At 38.9% G+C, this 21,491-nt stretch overlaps 1 protein-coding gene across 1 annotated transcript in view; it reads right to left on the bottom strand.

Annotated features, from left to right (window-relative positions):
- Positions 1-21,491, bottom strand: part of SCAF11 (SR-related CTD associated factor 11) — an 88,246-nt gene that overhangs the window by 41,228 nt on the left and 25,527 nt on the right. The window contains exons 2-3 of the mRNA XM_081084768.1: positions 7,755-7,836; positions 3,415-3,572 (exon numbers count right to left, since the gene is read on the bottom strand). Of these exons, the coding sequence (XP_080940894.1) occupies positions 3,415-3,572; positions 7,755-7,815 (219 nt within the window). The 5' untranslated portion in view covers positions 7,816-7,836. The remainder of the gene's footprint in view (positions 1-3,414; positions 3,573-7,754; positions 7,837-21,491) is intronic.

Below are 21,491 nucleotides of genomic sequence, written 5' to 3'. Positions count from 1 at the left end.
AGAGAATATTCTTAACCTGGATTTGTTCTAGTTTCCTCAAGGGCAAGCAATTAGGTTATGGGCCATTTAGGCCACCACAGGTTCCATTATCCTGAATCTTTTTGACCCAGGTAAAGTGGATTCTATGAAATACCTAAAGACTAAGTTAATCACTTTAAAGTCCTTACATGGCTTTTGTTTTAAATAATCAATAAACCCAAATTTTAGACCATGAAGAGATTGAAACTAACTTTGACTTTGGATATAGATACTTTAAGAGCATAAAAAAAGTTCAGGAATGTGTCCAAAACAAATATACTAGATTATTATATACCTTAACTTTACTTGTTCCTTACAGAGCACAACTTCTTCAATGCCTAAAATGTTAACGTGAAGATAAATAAATGAGTCCTTCTTTTTTGGTTCTTGATATCCATTCTGAATATTTCAGTAAACCTTTAGTACAAACTTTGAAATAGCTCAGCTGAATTTCTGAAAGACACATAAGACTAGGAAGATGATCCTGAATACATTTTGTACTGTTTTCTTACTATGTATATTTCCAACTGCTGTAAATCTCACTTTGATTTCTATTTTCCTATTAAACGTGAACATTAGCAAAATTTTAAACTATGGATCAATTTTTAAAAATTATTTTAACTTCAGACTATCCCTTGAGGTATTTAGAAACAAATTAGCGTTCAGAATCCATGTCTTATATCAGACAAACATTGACACAGTGATTTAAATGAAAGAATATATAGGAAAGCCTTAGCATAAGGCCAGGCCAATTAGGAGACTCTGAATATCGACATTTATTTCCTAATCCTGAAATCCAAAGTAAACTGCATGCCTTCTCTTTAAAAACAGGAGGAGTTTTAGGAAAATGAGAAGAAAGACCTTAATAACAAACAGTCATGAAAAAAAACCCACTAGTGCCCTGTAGGCGTAGCTCGGTGGGTGAGCATCAACCTATGAACCTTTTAAAAGCAATTTGGCTTCAACAAAATGTTTATATCCAAAGGAATAACACAAAAGTAAGAAAATATTACATGCAAGAAAGGTTTTGATTGTAACACTACGTATGTTATCAAGTATCAGGAAGTCACAGTTTGGTCAGGGCACATGCCCAAGTTGTGGGCTCGATCCCCAGTGTGGGGTGTACAGGAGGCAGCAGATCAATGATTCTCTCTCATCCCTGATGTTTCCATCTCTCTCCCTCTCCCTTCCTCTCTCTGAAATCAATAAAAATAAAGTTTAAAAAAAGCAAACCCACTAACAAATCTAAAATCTGATTCTATTTGTCAAAGCATATATATACTTTGAAACACATCTAATTTTTAACAGACCAATAAAAGATTCAAACTAAAAATTTAGTTCAAAGACTAAGTAATTTTGTTAACCAGTATTAATTTATTATATACAATGAATAATTTATTAGTAGATTGTGCTCTTCTTAATGCTCTATTTAATGGTTTATTTAACTGATTTGATGGCTGCTATCCCCATTAGGGACAACAAAATAATTCAGAATATTCTATTTATGCTCCACTTTCATGGTTAATTACTTTTATTTAAACAATACCATGACACCTCCATCCCACCCTCATCACAATTTATGGTAATACAGCAGATAAGTACTGTCTTTTAAAAGCAATTTGGCTTCAACAAAATGTTTATATCCAAAGAAGTAACACAAAAGAAAATATTACATGCAAGAAAGGTTTTGATTGTAACACTATGTATGTTAGCAAGTATTTTCAACTTTAAAATAGTCAACAATTTAAAAACACAGGTAAGTTTAGCACTGTCTAGTAGGGTTCACTATGTAGATAGTGCACACCTCTAGATACATATCCTAGAGAAACCTAGAACACATACACTATAATAAAGCTTATGTTTGTGTGAAAGATGCATGTGGAGTGTAAGGAAGAATGGAGAATCGTGTCTATTTTATAAACTGTACTTTTCATAGAGAAAAACACATACTCAGATTATGTGTTGAACTTCACAATTATGTAATCACTGAATACAATTTTATGAAAAGTACTGAATTGAAGCCTTTTGCCCATCCAGTAATACTGCTTCTCTACTGGAAGCAAAAATCTCTATTTAAAAAAATGTAATCACAAAGCAAACCAAGATGCACTGAACTCATCACAGATGAAATCTTTAGTTGAGTGGCATAGAAAAACAAGCATTCTTATTTCGTTAGTCAATGCTTCTGCAAACAGAAATTTATAATTATATAAAATAATTAAACTAAAAATACTGTTTCCCAAACTACCGTTTCACCTATCCTCAGTCCCTTTCTGCCAAAGACCAGTCTAGGTTTTAATCTAAACAGAACTGTTTCCAAGTATACTATTATGAATTCAATTGGTACAAATCTTTTTTCCTTCTCCCAAACCTCAGCCATAGTCAGTATTCAGTTATATTCTCCTTTCCACACTATTAATGAAAATATAAGTAAATCATAGAACTCTGGAATCCCAATTATGAAATAAGTGATTAACTCCAATGTGCTTAGGGACATCAAACAATTTGAATGTAACTAATGTTAAAAATATTTTTGAGATCTGCCTCCTTTACTAATATGTGCACACTGACAAATAACCAATTCTGAAAACAGCCTTATTAGTATGACAATAAACTTTTATTTCACAATCCATAACAATGGGCCTTATAATGAATATTCAATGTACCAGTACCATGATCTACTTAAGTAGGCCCAAACGGAGTCAACATAATAAATACATTAAAGTCTGAAATGTTCTGGTTTTTAATCATTTAAAATCTATGAAGAAATTCAGAAATATCTCTAACTCAGATTCTGAAATTAGTTCATACTAAATTAGAAAGTGAAGTTTTAAATTCGTTTCTGCACCTTAAGCTATGAACCTTGGCCAAGTTATAGAATGCAAAAATCCAAATTTCCTCATCTGTAAAATGGAAGGACACTATTACATCTGCTCTGGTTATCCCACAAGGCTGATATAAAGAAGAAATCAAATAATCTATGTAAAAATTCTCTGAAAAATATAAAACACAAAGCAGACAGAAGATGTGATTATTAGTAATAAACAGTTATTATCCCAAGATGGTCAAGTTACACTGAAGATGAATTACTGTATTCTAACAGAAAACGAAATAATCTGTTATGCTTATAAGGTTAAATTTCTTTTTTTAAAGATATGCATTTAATTTTTTTAATAAAAGAACAAAAAGTTGAATAAAAAAATAAAAGGAAGAAAATATACTGACAGAATTAGAATAATACAGGGAATTTTTTCCCAAAGTAAGGGGAACACATATTACTGTGAAATAATTTATGAAAGGCAATGTCATTTTAGATTAGGTGGAATGAAATCATGGTAGGAAACTAAAATATAATCACATTTAATATTTATTTAACATTTAATATTTAAAACTCACCTCTGCCCATTTAAGAATACAGGTCATACAGAAGACATGATTACAGCTTTCTGGAAAACCAACTTCCTTCTCTAATAGGCAATTAAGACATATTGGACATCTGTCAGCTTCACTGTACAACAAACCAGCGGTAGCAGTATTATCTTTGTCTTCTTCACCTGTAAAGTAAAGCAGCCATATATGCTTTCAAGTTCTCCAGACCAAATGACATATCTGTGTCAGTATCATGGACTACAAAGTAATAGTCCTTTCTACTACAAAGTAATTCAATCTAGATACATTACAGTAAATATACTCATTGAGCACAATATCCCCAATATTAATTTATGTTTTTTAATAAGGAAGTAAAAATAATTTTTCATTCATTTAATTTTAAAATAATAGTGACATGGTTAAAAAATTTAGAAGTAAAAAAAAGATTATACTTCTAGTGACAAATCTTCCATTTATATCTACATCTAACCATCCAGTTCTACCCAATGTTTCACAACTGTTAAGTTTCTTCTCTATCCTTTCAAGGATTTTTTTTAATGCATAGACAAGCAAATCCTAATGCATGTTCTTTCAAACCTCCTTCATACAAATGCTAGATCACAATAACACACCGTCTGCTTTTGTTTGTTTGACCTATTGAATGTTCACTTATTTTTAACCTTTGGCTATTGTAACAATGCTGCAACAAAAAACTCTGTCATTAAAAACTTTACGTTTTTAATAGTACATAGGATTAAATTCACAAAAATGAAATTGTTAGATCAGTATGTATGTACATTTCTAATTTGAATAGATACACCAAATTATACCCCTTACAGTTTGCACTAATTTAAACACTCAGCCAGCCATGTAACCAACATACAAAGTTACACATTGCTAACTCAAAATAAACACAGGAAACACCAAGATTCAACATAAAATAAAACAAAAATAAAGAAATGGTCAGCTGAAATATGAAAAGTATACATCACACAAATGGAAAATCTGGCATTGTCCTGGGAGCAAATGTCCACACCAGTGTTCAGAACTGGAGATTAAACCTTAGGACCAGCCCAGGTGGGGAAACTGTTTCTGAGAACTCCCATATTAATCAAAGACCCTCAAATGGTGCTAGTGGTTCCAGAATGGGTTAAGGGAAAACAAATACAACCTCTGGAGGAAGCATCCCTAATTTAGCCCTCCAGGAGTCCACAGATTAAATTTACCAAATATTAGTTCATAATCAAACATTACCAAACCCAAGAAAATAAACTGCCTTGAGTAAGAATCTGCAGAAACAATAATTTATTTATTTTTTATATTTATACTAGAGGCCCAGTGCACAAAAATTTGTGCACTCTGGGGGGAGGGGGGTTCCTCAGCCCGGTCTGTGCCCTCGCAGTCTGGGACCCCTCGGGAGATAACAACCTGCTGACTTAGGCCTGCTCCTGGGTGGCAGAGGGCAGACCCAATCCCTAGGTGCAGCCCCTGGTCGGGCTCAGAGCAGGGCTAATTGGGGAGTTGGGGCGCCGCCCCCTGTCATGCACAGAGCAGGGCAGATTGGGAGGTTGCGATGCCACCCTCAGTCACGCTCAGGGTAGGGCCGATTGGGGGGTTGGGGCACCGCCCCGTCACACTCAAGGCAGGGTCGATGGGAAGGTTGCGGCGCCACCCCGTCACGCACAGAGCAGGGCCAATCAGGGGGTTGGGGCACTGCCCCTGTCACTCACAGAGCAGGGCCCATCAGGGGGGTTGGGGCTCCGTACCCTGACGCGCACAGAGCAGGGTTGATCAGGGGCTTGGGGAGCTCCCCCGTCACGCACAGAGCAGGGCCCATCAGGGGGTTGGGGAGCTCCCCCCTGTTAGGCACAGAGTAGGGCCGATAGGGGAGTTGGGGCGCCGCTCCCTGTCACACACAGAGCAGGGCGATCAGGGGGTTGGGGAGCTCCCCCCTTTCAGGCACAGAGCAGGGCTGATCAGGGGGTTGGGGCGCCTTCCCCTGTCACAGGGGGCGCTGCATGCTGTCACACACAGAGCAGGGCGGATAGGGAGGTTGTGGCCCCGCCCCCTGATACACACAGAGCCGCAGGGCAATCTGGGGTTTTGGGCGCTGCCCCCTGTCACACTGATCCCGGTGCCGGGAGGCGTTGCGGCTCTGCTGATCCCGGTGCTGGGAGGCATATTACCCTTCTACTATATAGGATAGAGGCCTGGTGCATGGGTGGGGGCCGGCTGGTTTTCCCTGAAGGGTGTCCTGGATCAGGGTGTGGGTCCCCACTGGGGTGCCTGGCCAGCCTGGATGAGGGGATGATGGCTGTTTGCAGCTGGCCACAAACCCTTCAGGGTGGGGGTCCCCACTGGGGTGCCTGGCCAGTCTGGGTGAGGGGCTGAGGGCTGTTTTCAGGCTAGCGGGTGACTGAAGCTCCCAACCGCTCCTTTTTTTCTTTTTTTTTCTGGGCCAGCTTTAGCTCTGAGGCTTGGCTCCAGCTCTGAGTCCTCTGCTGCTGAAAGCAGGTATCTGGTTTGTTTGGGTTCTATAATCGAAACACTGTTTCAACTCCAGCTCTGATATCCCGGCGGGCTGAAAGCAGGTTTCTGGGGTTTTGTTTAGCTTCGATATTTGTAACAATGTTTCAAACTGCAAGCTCAGAGGCCGGCAGCGGCAGGTGGGGAACGTTGGAGTCCTCCGTCACTGAAGCAAGCAAGCCTCATGTTTGCTTCAAGCTGCCTGGCTGCCGGCCGCCATCTTGGCTGGCAGTTAATTTGCATATCGCCCTGATTAGCCAATGGGAAGGGTAGCGGATGTATGGCTAATTACCATGTTTCTCTTTTATTAGATAGGAATATTATCTTTATTTATTATAAACTAGAGACCCGGTGCACGAATTCGTGCACTGGTGGGGTCCCTTGGCCTGGCTGGCAATCAGGGCTGGCTCACCCAGTCCCAATTGGGGCCGATGGGGGCCAGCTGGCCTGGAGGGACAGCCGGAGGACTCCAGGGCATGTCCGACCCTCTCGTCCAGTCCCAATGGGTCAGACCCCAGAAGCAAGATAACCTACCGGTCGGAGCGTCTGCCCCCTGGTGGTCAGTGTGCATCATAGTGACTGGTCAAGCGGCTGACTGAATGGTCACTTAGTGTCCGATCTGTCGGACACTTAACATATTACACTTTTATTATGTAGGATTTATTTAGATACACACTGGCTTTAAATATAAGAATTTTCAACTACTACAGAGAATGCTTGAACAGCAGACTAGACCTAGAAGAAAATAATATTTGTGACTGGAAGAAAGATTTCAGGAAACGACCTAAGATTGTAAGAGACAGACAAGGAGATGTAACCTGTGAAAGAGAGGTTGGGAAATGAGGTCAGACCAAAGTCTAACATACTAATTGAAGTCCAGAGGAAAAGAATAAAGGAGAGGCAATGGCTAAGGCAGTAATGACTAGAAAATCATAAAATTAAACAAAAAACAACACAATCCAACAGATAAAGGATATACAAGGTATGCTTAAACAGGAGAAATGAAAATAACCCATGCCTAGAAACAATGTAGTAAAACTGTACAACATTAAAGATGAAAACAATATTAAAAGCAAAGAGTTAGAAAAGTCAGTTTATCTAAAAGGGAATGACAATTGAGGCTAAAAAGAGATTTCTAGACAATAAGAAAGAAAACAAAAAATGGCTAATAGAAGAAAAAAAAGAAAAGAAAAAGAAATAAGTGCTGGGGGGAGGGGGGGGGGGGTAAAAAAACTATCAATCCAGAATTGTATATCTATCTTTGAATAGTTTTGAAGAGAAAAAAATAAATACAAAAACCTAAGAGTTGATCACCATTAGACTTTGCAGAAAAGGAACTTAAGGTTTTTTCAGAAGAAAAGAAATAGAGAAAAACAAACCCTTCAAATACTAACTGTATCAAATATCATTTAATTTGTGATGTCTTGAAAAAAATAAACACAAGACACCAAAATGATGGAGGCTATCACCTATAAATCTAGAGTAGGACGATCAGAGTTAAGTGTTCTAAGGTTAAAAGATTAACTTTAGAAACAGAGGAAAATACCAATGCTATTTTAAAAACAAAACAAAGAAAGTATGTAATTCCTAAAAAAGTAGGGAGCAAAAATTTAAGAAGAAGAAAAAGGTCAAGAAACCAAAACCCTTGATCAATTGAAAATAAGATATGAGGGAGAAGGAGAGAATGTGTACACTCCTTATTCAGGCAGCTTATTTGAGAATTTAAGAACAAAATAAATAAAATAAAAACTTCTTGTGTATTTTGAAATGTATAAAAATGAACAGTTTGAAAACACTAAGTTTGCTTTCAACATATAAGCTTTATAAAAATGAAAATTTACCTTCCATATCTTCATACTCCTGATCTCCCACATTTAAGGTATAGACAGTTTTCTTCTTCATTTCTCCTTGAAAAGGGGTTGCCTATAAGATGAATTATAATAGAGACTTTTAATGTATGCCTTCTCCCAATAATATAAAAAAAGACCCAACACTATAAGAAATTATTTTACACATAAGAGAACATAGTACAAGCTGGTAAATTTTGTGGATAATCCAGTACATTTTTATACTCCTTGCCATCAAGTACACTGAAAGGAAAAGCCTTACATAAGTATTAACCAACAAAGACTAAATGATAAATTGTGTGGTCAGACATAAATACAATTGGAACACAGAAAAAAAGATTTCAATTTGGACTAGATTTTTCATTGAAGGTGATAGGTTATATATGTTAAGGAGTTCAAGGCAACAAAGAAACAACATAGTATAAAGGAAAAAAATAGTATTTACTAGGCCAATCTGACAAGAACAAGAGTGAATAAGTGAAACTGAGAGAGTGTGAGTGTGCGTGTGTGTATGTACTGAGGAAGGATGAGCATGTATGCCAAGAAGTTCATCAGAAAGATTACAATGAGGGGTAATGAGAGTAATAAGCAGAGCAATGTAAATCAAGTAGAATTAGATTATAGAGGTATCACTAATGGTTTACTAGTAAGTTTAAATTCAATCTTATACAAATAAATAAATAAATAAATAAATACAAAAGATCAATGAAACCAAGAGCTGGTTCATTGAAAGGATAAACAAGATTGATGAACCTCTAGCCAGGTTCACCAAGAAGGAGAGAGGACCCAAATAAACAAAATCAGAAATGAAAGAGGCGAAATAACAGCACACCCCACAGAAATACAAAGGATTGTGAAAAAAATTACTATGAATAACTATATTCCAACAAACTGGTGAACCTAGAAGAAATGGACATATTCCTAGAAAAATACAACCTTCCAAAACACAATCAAGAAGAATAAAAAAAATCTGAAAAGGCTGATAACTATGGAGGAAATTGAAGCAGTATTTAAAAAAACTTCCAGCAAACAAAAGCCCTGGGCCAGACGGAATCACAGGGGAGTTTTACCAAACATTGAAAAAGGAACTAAAACCTATCCTTCTCAGACTATTCCAAAAAATTCAAGAGGAAGGAACACTTCCAAGCTCTTTTTTTACTTTTTTTTTTTTAAATATATTTTACTGATTTTTTACAGAGAAGAAGGGAGAGGGATAGAGAGTTAGAAGCATTGATGAGAGAGAAACATCGATTAGCTGCCTCCTGCACGCCCCCCACTGGGGATGTGCCCGCAACCAAGGTACATGCCCTTGACCGGAATCGAACCCGGGACCCTTGAGTCCGCAGGCTGACGCTCTATCCACTGAGCCAAACCGGTTCAGCCCAAGCTCTTTTTTTTTTTTTTTTTTTTTTTTAAATATATTTTATTGATTTTTTACAGAGAGGAAGGGAGAGAGAGATAGAGAGTTAGAAACATCGATGGGAGAGAAACATCGATCAGCCGCCTCCTGCACATCTCCTACTGTGGATGTGCCCGCAACCCAGGTACATGCCCTTGACCGGAATCGAACCTGGGACCTTTCAGTCCGCAGGCCGACGCTCTATCCACTGAGCCAAACCGGTTTTGGCCCAAGCTCTTTTTTTAAAGACAGCATTACCCTAAACCCAAAACCAGATAAAGACACTACAAAGATAGAGAATTATAGACCAATATCCCTGATACACATAGATGCTAAAATCCTCAACAAAATTATAACAAATCAGATCCAGCATTACATTAGAAAGATCATACACCAAGACCAAGTGGATTTATTCCGGGGACGCAAGGATGGTACAATATCTGCAAATCAATAAACATGATACATCACATAAACAAATTGATAGATCAAAATCACATAATCATATCAATTGATGTAGGAAAAAAAGCATTTGACAAAATCCAACACCCGTTCTTGATAAAAAACTCTCAGCAAAGTGGGAATGGAGGGATCATACCTCAACATAATAAAAGCCTTATATGACAAACCTACACCCAACATCACACTCAATGGGCAAAAACTAAAACCATTTCCCCTAAGAACAGGAACAAGACAGGGATGCTCACTCTTACCACTCCTGTTCCACATAGTACTACTAGAAGTTCTAGCCATAGCAATCAGACAAGAAGAAGAAATAAAAGGCATCCAAATTGGCAAAGAAGAAGTAAAACTGTCATTATTCACAGGTGACATGATATTGTACATAGGAAACCCTAAAGACTCCATCAAAAAACTACTAGATTTAATAAATGAATTCAGCAATGTAGCAGGATACAAAATTAACACCCAGAATTTTATGGCTTTTTTATACACCAATAATGAACTCACAGAAAGAGAAACAACAAAAACAATCCCATTTACCATTGCACCAAAAAAATTAAGATACCTAGAATAAACTTAACTAAGGAGGTAAAAGACCTGTAAATCGGAAAACTATAGGACATTGAAAAAAAGAGACAGAGGAAGACATAAACAAATGGAAGAATATACCATGTTCACGGATTGGTAGAATCAACATCATTAAAATGGCTATACTACCCAAAGCAATCTATAGATTTAATGCAATACCCATTAAAATACCAATGGCATATTTCACAGACCTAGAACAAACTCTCCAAAAATTCATATGGACCACAAAAAGACCCAGAATAGCCACAGCAATCTTGAGAAAGAAGAACAAAGTTGGAGGGATCACAATACCAGATATCAAGCTACATTACAAAGCCACTGTTCTCAAAATTGCCTGGTACTGGCACAAGAACAGACATATAGACCAATGAAATAGAACAGAGAACCCAGAAATAGACGCAAGCCATTATGCTCAATTAGTATTTGACAAAGGAGTCAAGAGCATACAATAGGGTCAAGATAGTCTCTTCAATAAATGGTGTTGGAAAAATTGGACAGATACATGCAAAAAAAATGAAACTAGACCACCAACTTATTACACCATACACAAAAATAAACTCAAAAAGGATAAAGGACTTAAACATAAGATGGGAAACAAAAATATGAGAGGAATCCACAGGCAGCAAAATATCAGACATATGTCGTAGCAATATTATTACTGATACAGCTCCTAGGCAGTGGTCGGCAAACTCATTAGTCAACAGAGCCAAATATCAACAGTACAACGATTGAAATTTCTTTTGAGAGCCAAATTTTTTAAACTTAAACTATATAGGTAGGTACATTGTTATTAACTTAATTAGGGTACACTGGGGTCTTGACTTACGAGTGTCCCGATTAACGAGTTTTTCGAGATACGAGCCGTCTCTCGGCCGATTTTTTGCTTTGAGGTGCAAGCTAAAATTCGGGTTACAAGCCAGCTTCAGATACCCCACTGCTAGTTGGCGCAGCGAACGTCACAGCGACCGCCACAACATCAGCCCAGCATCACGTATCTCACCCGTTCACTTTTTGATTTGACATACGAGTAATTTGAGTTACGAGCTCCGTCATAGAACGAATTAAACTCGTAAGTCAAGGCCCCACTGTACTCCTAAGGCTTAGGAAGAGCCACACTCAAAGGGCCAAAGAGCAGCATGTGGCTCACGAGCCGCAGTTTGCCGACCACGGTTAGGGCAATGGAAACTAAGAAGAAAATAAATAAATGGGACTACATCAAAATAAAAACTTCTGCACAGCGAAAGAAACCATTAACAAAAACAAGAAAGCCTACTGCATGGGAGAACATATTTGCCAATGTTATATCCAATAAGGGCCTAATCTCCAAAATTTATAGGGAACTCATACATCTTAATAAAAGGAAGGTAAAAAATCCAATCAAAAAATGGGCAAAGGATTTAAATAGACACTTCTCGAAAGTGGACATACAGATGGTCGAGACATATGAAAACATGCTCAAAGTCACTAACCATCCGAGAAATGCAAATCATAATGACAATGAGGTACCATCTCACACCTGTCAGAATGGCTATCATCAACAAATTGACAAACGTCAAGTGCTGGAGATGTGGAGAAAAAGGAACACTCGTGCAAAGCTGGTGGGAATGCAGACTGGTGCAGCCACTGTGGAAAACAGTATGGAGTTTCCTCAAAAAGTTAAAAATGGAACTCCCATTTGACACAGTAATCCCACTTCTAGGAATATATCCCAAGAAATCAGAAATACCAGTCAGAAAGTACATATGAACCCTTATGTTCATAGCAGCACAATTTACCATAGCTAAGATTTGGAAACAGCCTAAGTGCCCATCAGCAGATGAGTGGATTAGAAAACTGTGGTACATCTACACAATGGAATACTACACTGCTATAAAAAGGAAGGAACTCCTACCATTTGCAACAACATGGATGGTCCTGGAGAGCATTATGCTAAGTGAAATAAGTCAGTCAGAAAAAGATAAATATCACATGATCTCACTCATTTGTGGAATATAATGAACATAAACTGATGAACAAAAACAGATCCAGAGACAGAGAAACATCGAACAAACGGTCCAACTTCAGAGGGAAGGCAAGGGAGGGTGTGGGAGGGTGGGGGGAAGAGATCAACCAAAGGACTTGTATGCATGCATATAAGCATAACCAATGGACACAGAGACACAGACACTAGGGGGGCGAGGCCAGGAAGAAGTCAATGGAGGAAAAAGGAGACATATGTAATATGTAATACTTTAAACCAGCAGTTCTCAACCTATGGATTGCGACCCTTTGGGGGTCGAATGACCCTTTCACAGGGGTCGCCTAAGACCATCTGAAAACACATATATAATTTACATATTATTTTTGTGAGTAATCACTATGCTTTAATTATGTTCAATTTGTAACAATGAAATTGGAGGTCACCACAACATGAGGAACTATATTAAAGGGTCACGGCATTAGGAACGTTGAGAACCACTGCTTTAAACAATAAAGAATTTTAAAAAATTCAATCTTATAGATTCCCCTGAAGAAAACTGACATGATATAGTGATGTGAATAATTATTTTAAAAGAATGATCTGCCAGCAAAGCACAGGATAGATTACAGTGCGGGGATATTAGAAGCCAAGAGATTTGCATAGCTTGGGTAACTGGCTGTGAAATGAACAGAAAAGCAAGAAAGTAAAGAGCTGGAAAACTTCTAAGATATGATGACCAAATAAATACAGGGAAGGAATCAAAGAGTATTCTGGCCTAGAGATCTAGAAAAATGGTGACTACAAGAGGCAAATGAGAAATGTGGGAATGGGAATTAATTTGTTAATCTTGGGGGACAAATGCATGAGGTATATATTGTTTTTTAAATCAACTCAGAATTCTTTCTTGAATTGATGCAAGATATGACTGCAATGAACTATTCAAATACATTTTGGATAATTAGTTTCCTAAATAATTTACACATGCTAGTTTCTACATCTATTGTCCAGGAAAATTTTCTATTAGGTTAAATAAGAAGAAATGCAAAGGACTGATTTTGGGTAAAAAACTAACTGTAAAGTAGAAGATAAAAAATTTAGTAGCATATATAAAAATAATTTAAAGGTTTTAGTGGAAAATTTGAAATGAGTTAGGATTAGAGTTACTTAAAAAGAGTTAATTCAATCACAGTCTACCTTAAATGTCAAAAACAAGATGCTGCACTCAGCCTACATGTGCAACATCTGTTTCAGTGCTGGTGCTGTTCTTTAGGGACAAACAAAATAATGAATGTCCAGGGAAGGTGACTAAAATGGTGGCAGTCCTGGAAATCATATCATATGCAGAAAGGTAGGGCAGTAAGAACCTAAAGATTAAGGAGAAGGTTAGCAGTTATCTCAAAATGAAATGGGCTGTTCTGAAGGGAGGTAGAATAATCTATCAATAAAGGTATTCAAACATAGGCTCAATGACATATTGTGGGATTTTTTTTCAATTCAAAAATTTGAGTGCTATAGCCATACTATTAGGCAATGCCCTAAGTACAGAACTAATTAAGACAGAAATTCCTGCCTTTATATTCTAGTGGGGAAGATAAAATAAATAAAGTAAAATATCTGGTATGTTAGATGTTGAGAAGTGTTGTGGAGAAAAAGAAATAATACGATTTTTTAAAGCCATAGAATTAGCATGGCTAATAAGTGACAAAGCGGAGAAGCTATTATTTCATACATAGTATTTAGAAAAAGCCTTTCTGATAAAGTGACATGTGAATTAGCAATCTGAAAGAAGCAAGGGAGAGAGTTAGGTGGGAACTGTATTCTAGGCAAAAAGAACAGCAAATATGAAAGTTCAAAGGCAGTGGGGAGGATGTCTGGTGTGTTCAAGAAACAAAAAGAAATTAACGTAGTTAGAATAGAGTGAAAGAGAGGAAAAGCAGATGAGGACAGAAAGGTAATAGAACATCAAGTCATGCAACACCTTAAAGACAGGTAAATACATTTTCTCTTTGAGTGAGATGGGCTTATAGATTTTAAGCAGACGAGTAGCAAAGAGAAAAGCAAAGGCCAGCAAGAAGACTACTGTAATAATCTAGAGGAGATATGACAATGCTTGTACCAGAGTAGTAGCAAAGGTGATGAAAAGTACTCAGATTCCAGCTGTGTTTGCAAACTACAGCCATAAAGATTTGCTGACAAGATTGAATGTGGGATATGTGTTAGACAGCAAGAATCCAGGATAATTCCCAAGTATTCTGACCTGAGCAACTAGAAATGACGAACTTGCTGTGACAGAAGATTACTTTAAAAATATTCAGTCACAAGTTACTCTACTTCATATTCACTCAGAACCACAGTATCTATATCACCTGGGAACTAGTTACAACTGCAGGATACCTCAGGCACTGCCCCAGATCTCGTGACTAAGAATCTGCATTTTATTAAGATCTGTACATGATTCATATGTACATTGAAGCGTAGGAAATACTGCACTAGACAACTTGACTATTTAGTTGATTTTAGAGTCATCTTGTGTTCCTGTATGATCTATAATTGATCGTAATTCTTTATTTGGGGAAAGTCTATTATTGAGTATAATTCTTTATTTAGAGAAAGCCATACTGTAACCTCTCCCCCATTATCCTAAATATCTAAAAATAACAATACATTTAACTTCAAGTTAATTCAATGTGGTAAAATGTCAATTTGAAAATTAACAATATTTTTAAAACCTAGGAAATTTTCAGAAAATATACCATTCTTTCATGTAGCTAAATAATTTATGCCCCATTGAATAATTAAATCTACATGTTTTCATATTTCCTCCCTTTAGAATATTAAGGTTAGCCCTGGCTGGGTAGCTCAGTTGGTTGAGCATCATCAGGATACACCAAGGTTGCAGGATCAATCCCCAGTCAGGGCACATACAAGAATCAACCAATGAATGCACAAATAAGTGAAACAACAAAATGTTCCCCTCTCTCTCCCTGCCCCTAAAATCAATTTAAAAATTTTTTAAAGGAAACACGTGCACTCTAAAAAAAAGAATATTAAGCTTATAGTATTAATACATTAATATATAAATTACTAGAGTCCCGGGGCACAAATTTGTGCACTGGAGGGGGGGGGGGGGAGAGGAGGAGGGTTTGTCCCTAAGCCCAGCCTATACCCTCTCCAATATGGGACCGCTCAGGGGATGTTTGACTGCCGGTTTAGGCCCGATCCCTATGTGATCGGGCCTAAACCGGCAGTCAGACATCTCTCTCATAATCCGGACTGTTGGCTCCCAACTGCTCGCCTGCCTGCCAGCCTGATCACCCAATAACCATTCCCCTGCCAGCCTGATCAATGCCTAACTGCTCTCCTGCCAGCCCAATCGCCCCCAACTGCCCTCCCCTACCGGCCTGATCCCCCGCAACTGCCCTCCCCTGTCGGCCCGATCACTCCAAAGGGCCCTCCCTTGCTGGCCCGACTGCCCCCAATTGCCCTCTCCTGCAGGCCTGGTCACCCCCAACGGCCCTCCCCAGATGGCCTGGTCGACCCCAACTGCCTTCCCCTGCCAGCCCAATCGTTCCCAACTGCCCTCCCCTGCAGGCCTGTTCCCCCCTCAACTGCCCTCCCTTGCAGGCCTGGATGCCCCTAACTGCCCTCCCCTGCCAGCCCAATTGCCCCCAACTGCCCTCCCCTGCAGGCCCGGTCAGCCCCAACAGCTCTCCCTGCAGGCCTAGTCACCCCTAACTACCCTCCCCTGCTGCCCTGATCACCCACAACTGCCCTCCCCTGCCAGCCATCTTGTGGCGGCCATATTGTGACCACATGGGAGCGGCCATCCTGTGCAAGGGCGTGATGGTCAATTTGTATATTACCTCTTTATTATATAGGATAATTTTACAATAAATAGTGTCTTCTCTTTTTAACTCATGTGGTGAAGTACATTATCACTGTACTTCAATCAAGTTACAGACTGCCTTTCCTTATATGTTAGAAATCTGCTTAAAAAGCTGTTTGAGTGTTCCAAGTTTTGAGAAGTTGTGTGCAATTTTTCATGCATTAGCTGTTTCCAGACCTAAAAACAATTATGCCACCTTACCAGTTTATTCATTCAAAATGACAGGGTCTTAGCATTTCACTAAATCAAAGCCATAAATTTCAGTTCAACAACTTGCAACTTGTTCATGTTTACCTGTTCTAGCTGCCTGGACTCCACTTTTTTTTTTTTTTTTTGTAAATATATTTTATTGATTTTTTACAGAGAAGAAGGGAGAGGGATAGAGAGCCAGAAACATCGATGAGAGAGATCAATCAGCTGCCTCCTGCACACCCCCCAATGGGGATGTGCCCGCAACCAAAGGTACATGCCCTTGACTGGAATCGAACCTGGGACCCCTGAGTCTGCAGGCCGATGCTCTATCCACTGAGCCAAACCGGTTCAGCTGGACTCCACTTTTTAATCTAAGAATCCAGGATTTTTAATACCAGCTTTGTTTTGAACTTCCAGGAACAGGAATATAGGAATACAGTACAGACTTCTGGTCTTAGCCAGTAATTTGTGGTCAACAAACGACCTAAGAAATAAGCTGTGTGTGGCCAGGGCTATCCTTCCTTGTGGTTTCTGGAAAAATTAGAAATAGCCAGGCTGGTGTAGCTCAATGGTTGAGCATAGACCTATGAACCAGGAGGTCATGGTTTGATTTCCAGTCAGGGCACATGCCCAGGGTTTTGGGCTCCATCACAGTAGGGAGTGTGCAGGAGGCACCTGATCAACAATTCTCTTTCTACCTCTCTCTCCCTCTCTTGAAATCAATTAAAAAATATTTTTTTAAAAGTTAGAAATAACCTGATTTCATGATCATTTATGATGCTATAATTGTAAGTCATAGCCTACCTAGGCTACTTATTAGTTCTGCTAATAAGTTCTGTAAGTTAAATATCTATCAGTGAAACTAAATTTTAATTTTGTCTTACCTCAAATGAATTTCTAAGAATGGATATTCAATATAGATTTTAGGTAAACTTTTCAGATTATTTTAATTTGCAAATTTCATAATGTCTCTTCCCAGGTCTACCTTTCCAAGTAAAATATCTTTCAAGTCTATTATCTCTAATATAAGGATCTTAAAGTGCTTCTACCTTCCAAGTTGCCCTTTTCTATTGCCTCTGTTATGTACTAGAAACAGTATTCCAAATATGTTCATAAAACAGTTTGGAAAGAATAAATGACCTAACCTTAAAATTTTATTTATCATAAAAGCCATCAACTTTTAGAATATGGAATGGAAAAGGCATTAACATAAAACAGTTTTCAGGTACTTAATACTAATTTTCTCACACAAACCCGGGAATACATGGAAGTGAGAGTCTCAGGCCAGCCATTACAGGGCATTCAAAAACAGTAACATATAAGACCGTTCAGTTCTCTAAAACAGTGCTGCCCCACAGGGAACTGTTCTATCAAGCACTTGAAATGTGGCAAGTAAAGAACTAAATTGTTTATGTAAGTTTTAATTAACTTAAGTAGTCTAATGTGGCTAATGGCTACTATGTTAGACAACACAGCTCTAGGACATAACTACCATGCTCTATAAAACGAAATTGCTTCAAGTTATACCAGCGATGCCAACGATGTATTTTCTACTGCAGCAGTTGCTGGGTTGCTTCAAAAAAAATCATACAGAAGAAGAGGTTCCTGGTAATAGAAACTAAACTTTTTTGTTTTGGCTGGCTCTATTTAAAATTCCTATCCTTCTTCTCTTCTCCCCATCTTTTCCTCTTCCAAAGTCTGTTTCCTTCCATCCACTACACAAAGAACTCTTTTCCTTTCCAGTTCACTTCAAAACTCCCTCTTCTTGCTTCCTCCTGTTCTTCAAGCAATCCCACAGTATCTAAAAATATCAACATTCTAGTTATGACTACAATATTAGAGTCCAACAGACTTAGATAAAAATCCCAACTCCTCTGCCAAGTAATAAATGGCAGTTATTATTATCATTGCCAGTAAGAATAGAAAAATAAGGAGGGGTAATAAAATTGTTGTTCGCCCAATTTCTTTGTTTTCCCTAGACAAAAGTGAAAGACAAAAGGCAAACATAGGACTGAAAAAATACAAATCAACATTTCTGACTAACTGCTCACAGTCTAGTAATATTTTGTCAAAGGGGTACAATCAGATCCTTTGGGTACAAAGACAGAAGAGGGAACAAATTCAAAAATACAACTAAAAGACAAAACGGACATCATCCAGAAGTACAGGAAGGCTGGCTGAGTGAAATTCTACAACTAGAAGGAAAAGGAAAAGCACACTGAAACTCAGAGGAGGTGCAGAGGTGGAGTGCAGAGGTACGGAGGCGCACACGGCAAGGGCTGGCGACTGAGGATGTGGCTGTCTTTTTGAATCAAGAGGGAGACACAAGCTCCCGACTGCTCTGAACTCTGGTTCTGGGAAGTATCTGGGGACCCAGACTCATGCGGGAAGAGACTGGACGGTCTGGCAGCGGGCAGAACTCAGAACTTGAGGGCAGCTTTCTCTCGGAGGTGCTTGCAGCCATTACCGGGACGCTGAGATGCAGGGCCCCTTAGGGCAGGGCTGAGGATCATTCATAGCTGCTTGCTCCGCCCTGTTGATCCCATGAGACCACACCCCACCCAAGCTGAGGCAGAGGCTTTTGCATATGAATGCCCTGGCTTTGCAATCTGAAAATTACCTAACAAACTGCAGCTGGGCCAGACAGACCAAGAACTTCCAAGAGAAGGCCCAAGGCCCTATAGCAGCTTGCATTGCTTCACAGCTGGGCCTCATTTGGGCACCTCCAAACCCCAAACAAGGAAGGGGAATCTACAGATCTCTTCGTAGCTCCTGCTAGGTAGCCTCAGGCAGAAGCTAAATTAGCACCTCCTTAGATCCAAGAGCCACTGTGCCCAGTGGTCAGAGGGGGACCATCCAGATCACAACTCCTCAGATCCATAAGGGACACATGCAGGGGGCAGACTCAGTGAGCACCAAAGCCCCACTGAAGTGAGTCTTGCCCCAGAACGGTGTCTTCAGCACAGAAGTCCTCCCATTGTAGACACAGCTGATTCTCACAGCCAACTGGCCTGGAGGTCAATTCCTCCCAGTGATACCTACAACAATCAAGGCATAACTACAACAAGACTGTGCACAAAGCTCACAAAGGGGTGCACCAAGAGTGTCCACCTCAGGTAATTGGGGAGGCTGAGCCACTGGGCCCTATAGGACACCTAGCACACAAAGCCACTCTACCAACACAGGGAAGCATAAAATATGTGGAGACAAAGAAACAGGACACAAATGACAGAAATGGAGGAAAGCAAACTACTGGATATAGAGTTCAAAACCACACTCTTAAGGTTTTTCAAGAACTTTCTAGGAACTGCCGATAAATTTAGTAAGACCCTCAAAAAGTCTGGTGAGACCCTCAAGGTTATGATAAAGGACCAACTAGAAATTAAGCACTAACTGAAATAAAGGATATTATGCAGAGTTCCAACAGCAAACTAGAGGATCGCAAGAATCAAGTCAAAGATTTGAAATACAAAGAAGCAAATAACACCCAACCGGAAAAGCAAAATGAAAAAAGAATCCAAAAATACGAAGATAGCGTAAGGAGCCTCTGGGACAGCTTCAGGCGCACTAACATCCGAATTATGGGGGTGCCAGAAGAAGAGAGAGAGCAAGATATAATACTCTTTGTAATACTTTAAGCAATAAAACAATTTAAAAAAAAAAAAGAGAGCAAGATATTGAAAGCCTATTTGAAGAAATAATGACAAAAAACTTCCCCTACCTGGTGAAAGAAATAAACTTACAAGTCCAGGAAGCACAGAGAACCCCAAACAAAAGGAATCCAAAGAGGACCACACCAAGACACATCATAATTAAAATGCCAAGAGCAAAAGACAAAGAGAGAATCTTAAAAGCAGCAAGAGAAAGACAGTTACCTACAAGGGAGTACCCATACGACTGTCAGCTGATTTCTCAACAGAAACTTTGCAGGCAGAAGGGAGTGGCAAGAAATACTCAAAGTGATGAATGCCAAGAACCTACAACCAAGATTACTTTACCCAGCAAAGCTATCATTCAGAATTGAAGTTCAGATAGAGTTTCACAGATAAGGAAAAGCTAAAGGAGTTCATCACCACCAAACCAGTATTATATGAAATGCTGAAAGGTATCCTTTAAGAAGAGGAAGAAAAAGAAAAAGGAAAAGATACAAATTATGAACAACAAATACACATCTATCAAGTGAATCTAAAAATCAAGTAAATAATCTGATGAACAGAATAAACTGGTGATTATAATAGAATCAGGGGCATAGAAAGGGAGTGGACTGACTATTCTTGTGGGGGGAAAGGGGTGTGGGGGATGTGGGAAGAGACTGGACAAAAATCGTGCACCTATGGATGAGGACAGTGGGAGTGGAGGGTGAGGGCGGAGGCTGGGGTGGGAACCGGGTGGAGGGGAGCTATGGGGGAAAAAAGAAGAACAACTGTAATAATCTGAATAAAGATTTAATTTAAAAAAAAAAAAAGACAGAAGAGGGGCATAAGAATGGCCATGAGGAAGTTTAATTCTATTTCCCACTTCCCAAACCCAATCCTGTCATCACAGATTCTACCATAGAGAGGCACTGAAATAGTAAATGGGAGCCAGGGTTGAATGAAAGGGATATTGGGAAAAAGTAAGAGCTGTCACTATGTTGGGCACACTTAAACTAAGGACAAGCACACTTCATAAAAATACTAAACATTATGTTGATTTGTATGGCTAAAGTATTCAGAGAATCCACAATGATTCTCAGAACCTCTCATAGACAGTCTACTCATCTTTATTCTTTTTTTCTAATCTCTTATCCAAGATCAGTCCCCAAATTCAACCCTCTGTCCAAAAAATTTCAATTAAAATAGAGGGGGCATTCAGGAAGGTACTCAAAGCAATGTATTTCAGCGATTAATGACTTGGACACTGGAGTCGGGCAAACTTGTGCTTATGACATTGTCTAGGAATAATAACCATTCAAATGCAGAATCTTCCACCGAACCGTCCATTTCTATTAATGCAGAATCTTCCACCCAACCCGTCTTAAAATAAAACCGTTAGGTGTCTCCCAATTATCTACTCAAAAATTTGATCCTACCTATAAGTATGTTATTTTCCCTTGGAGAAACCACAAACAAGGCTATATTTTAATGATGTCTAGGGAGATATTCTATCCATTATTATAGGCTATACTGGTCAAAAAACTAGCTGAGTATTTTTATAAATAAATGTTGTTGAAGCACAGTCATGCTTATTCCTTTACATATTGCCTGG

This window comes from Myotis nattereri, assembly GCF_964212035.1.
Source record: "Myotis nattereri genome assembly, chromosome: 2".
NCBI lineage: Eukaryota > Metazoa > Chordata > Mammalia > Chiroptera > Vespertilionidae > Myotis > Myotis nattereri.
The sequence above is the reverse complement of the archived record's forward strand: the minus strand, read 5'-3'. Positions and strand labels throughout refer to the sequence as shown.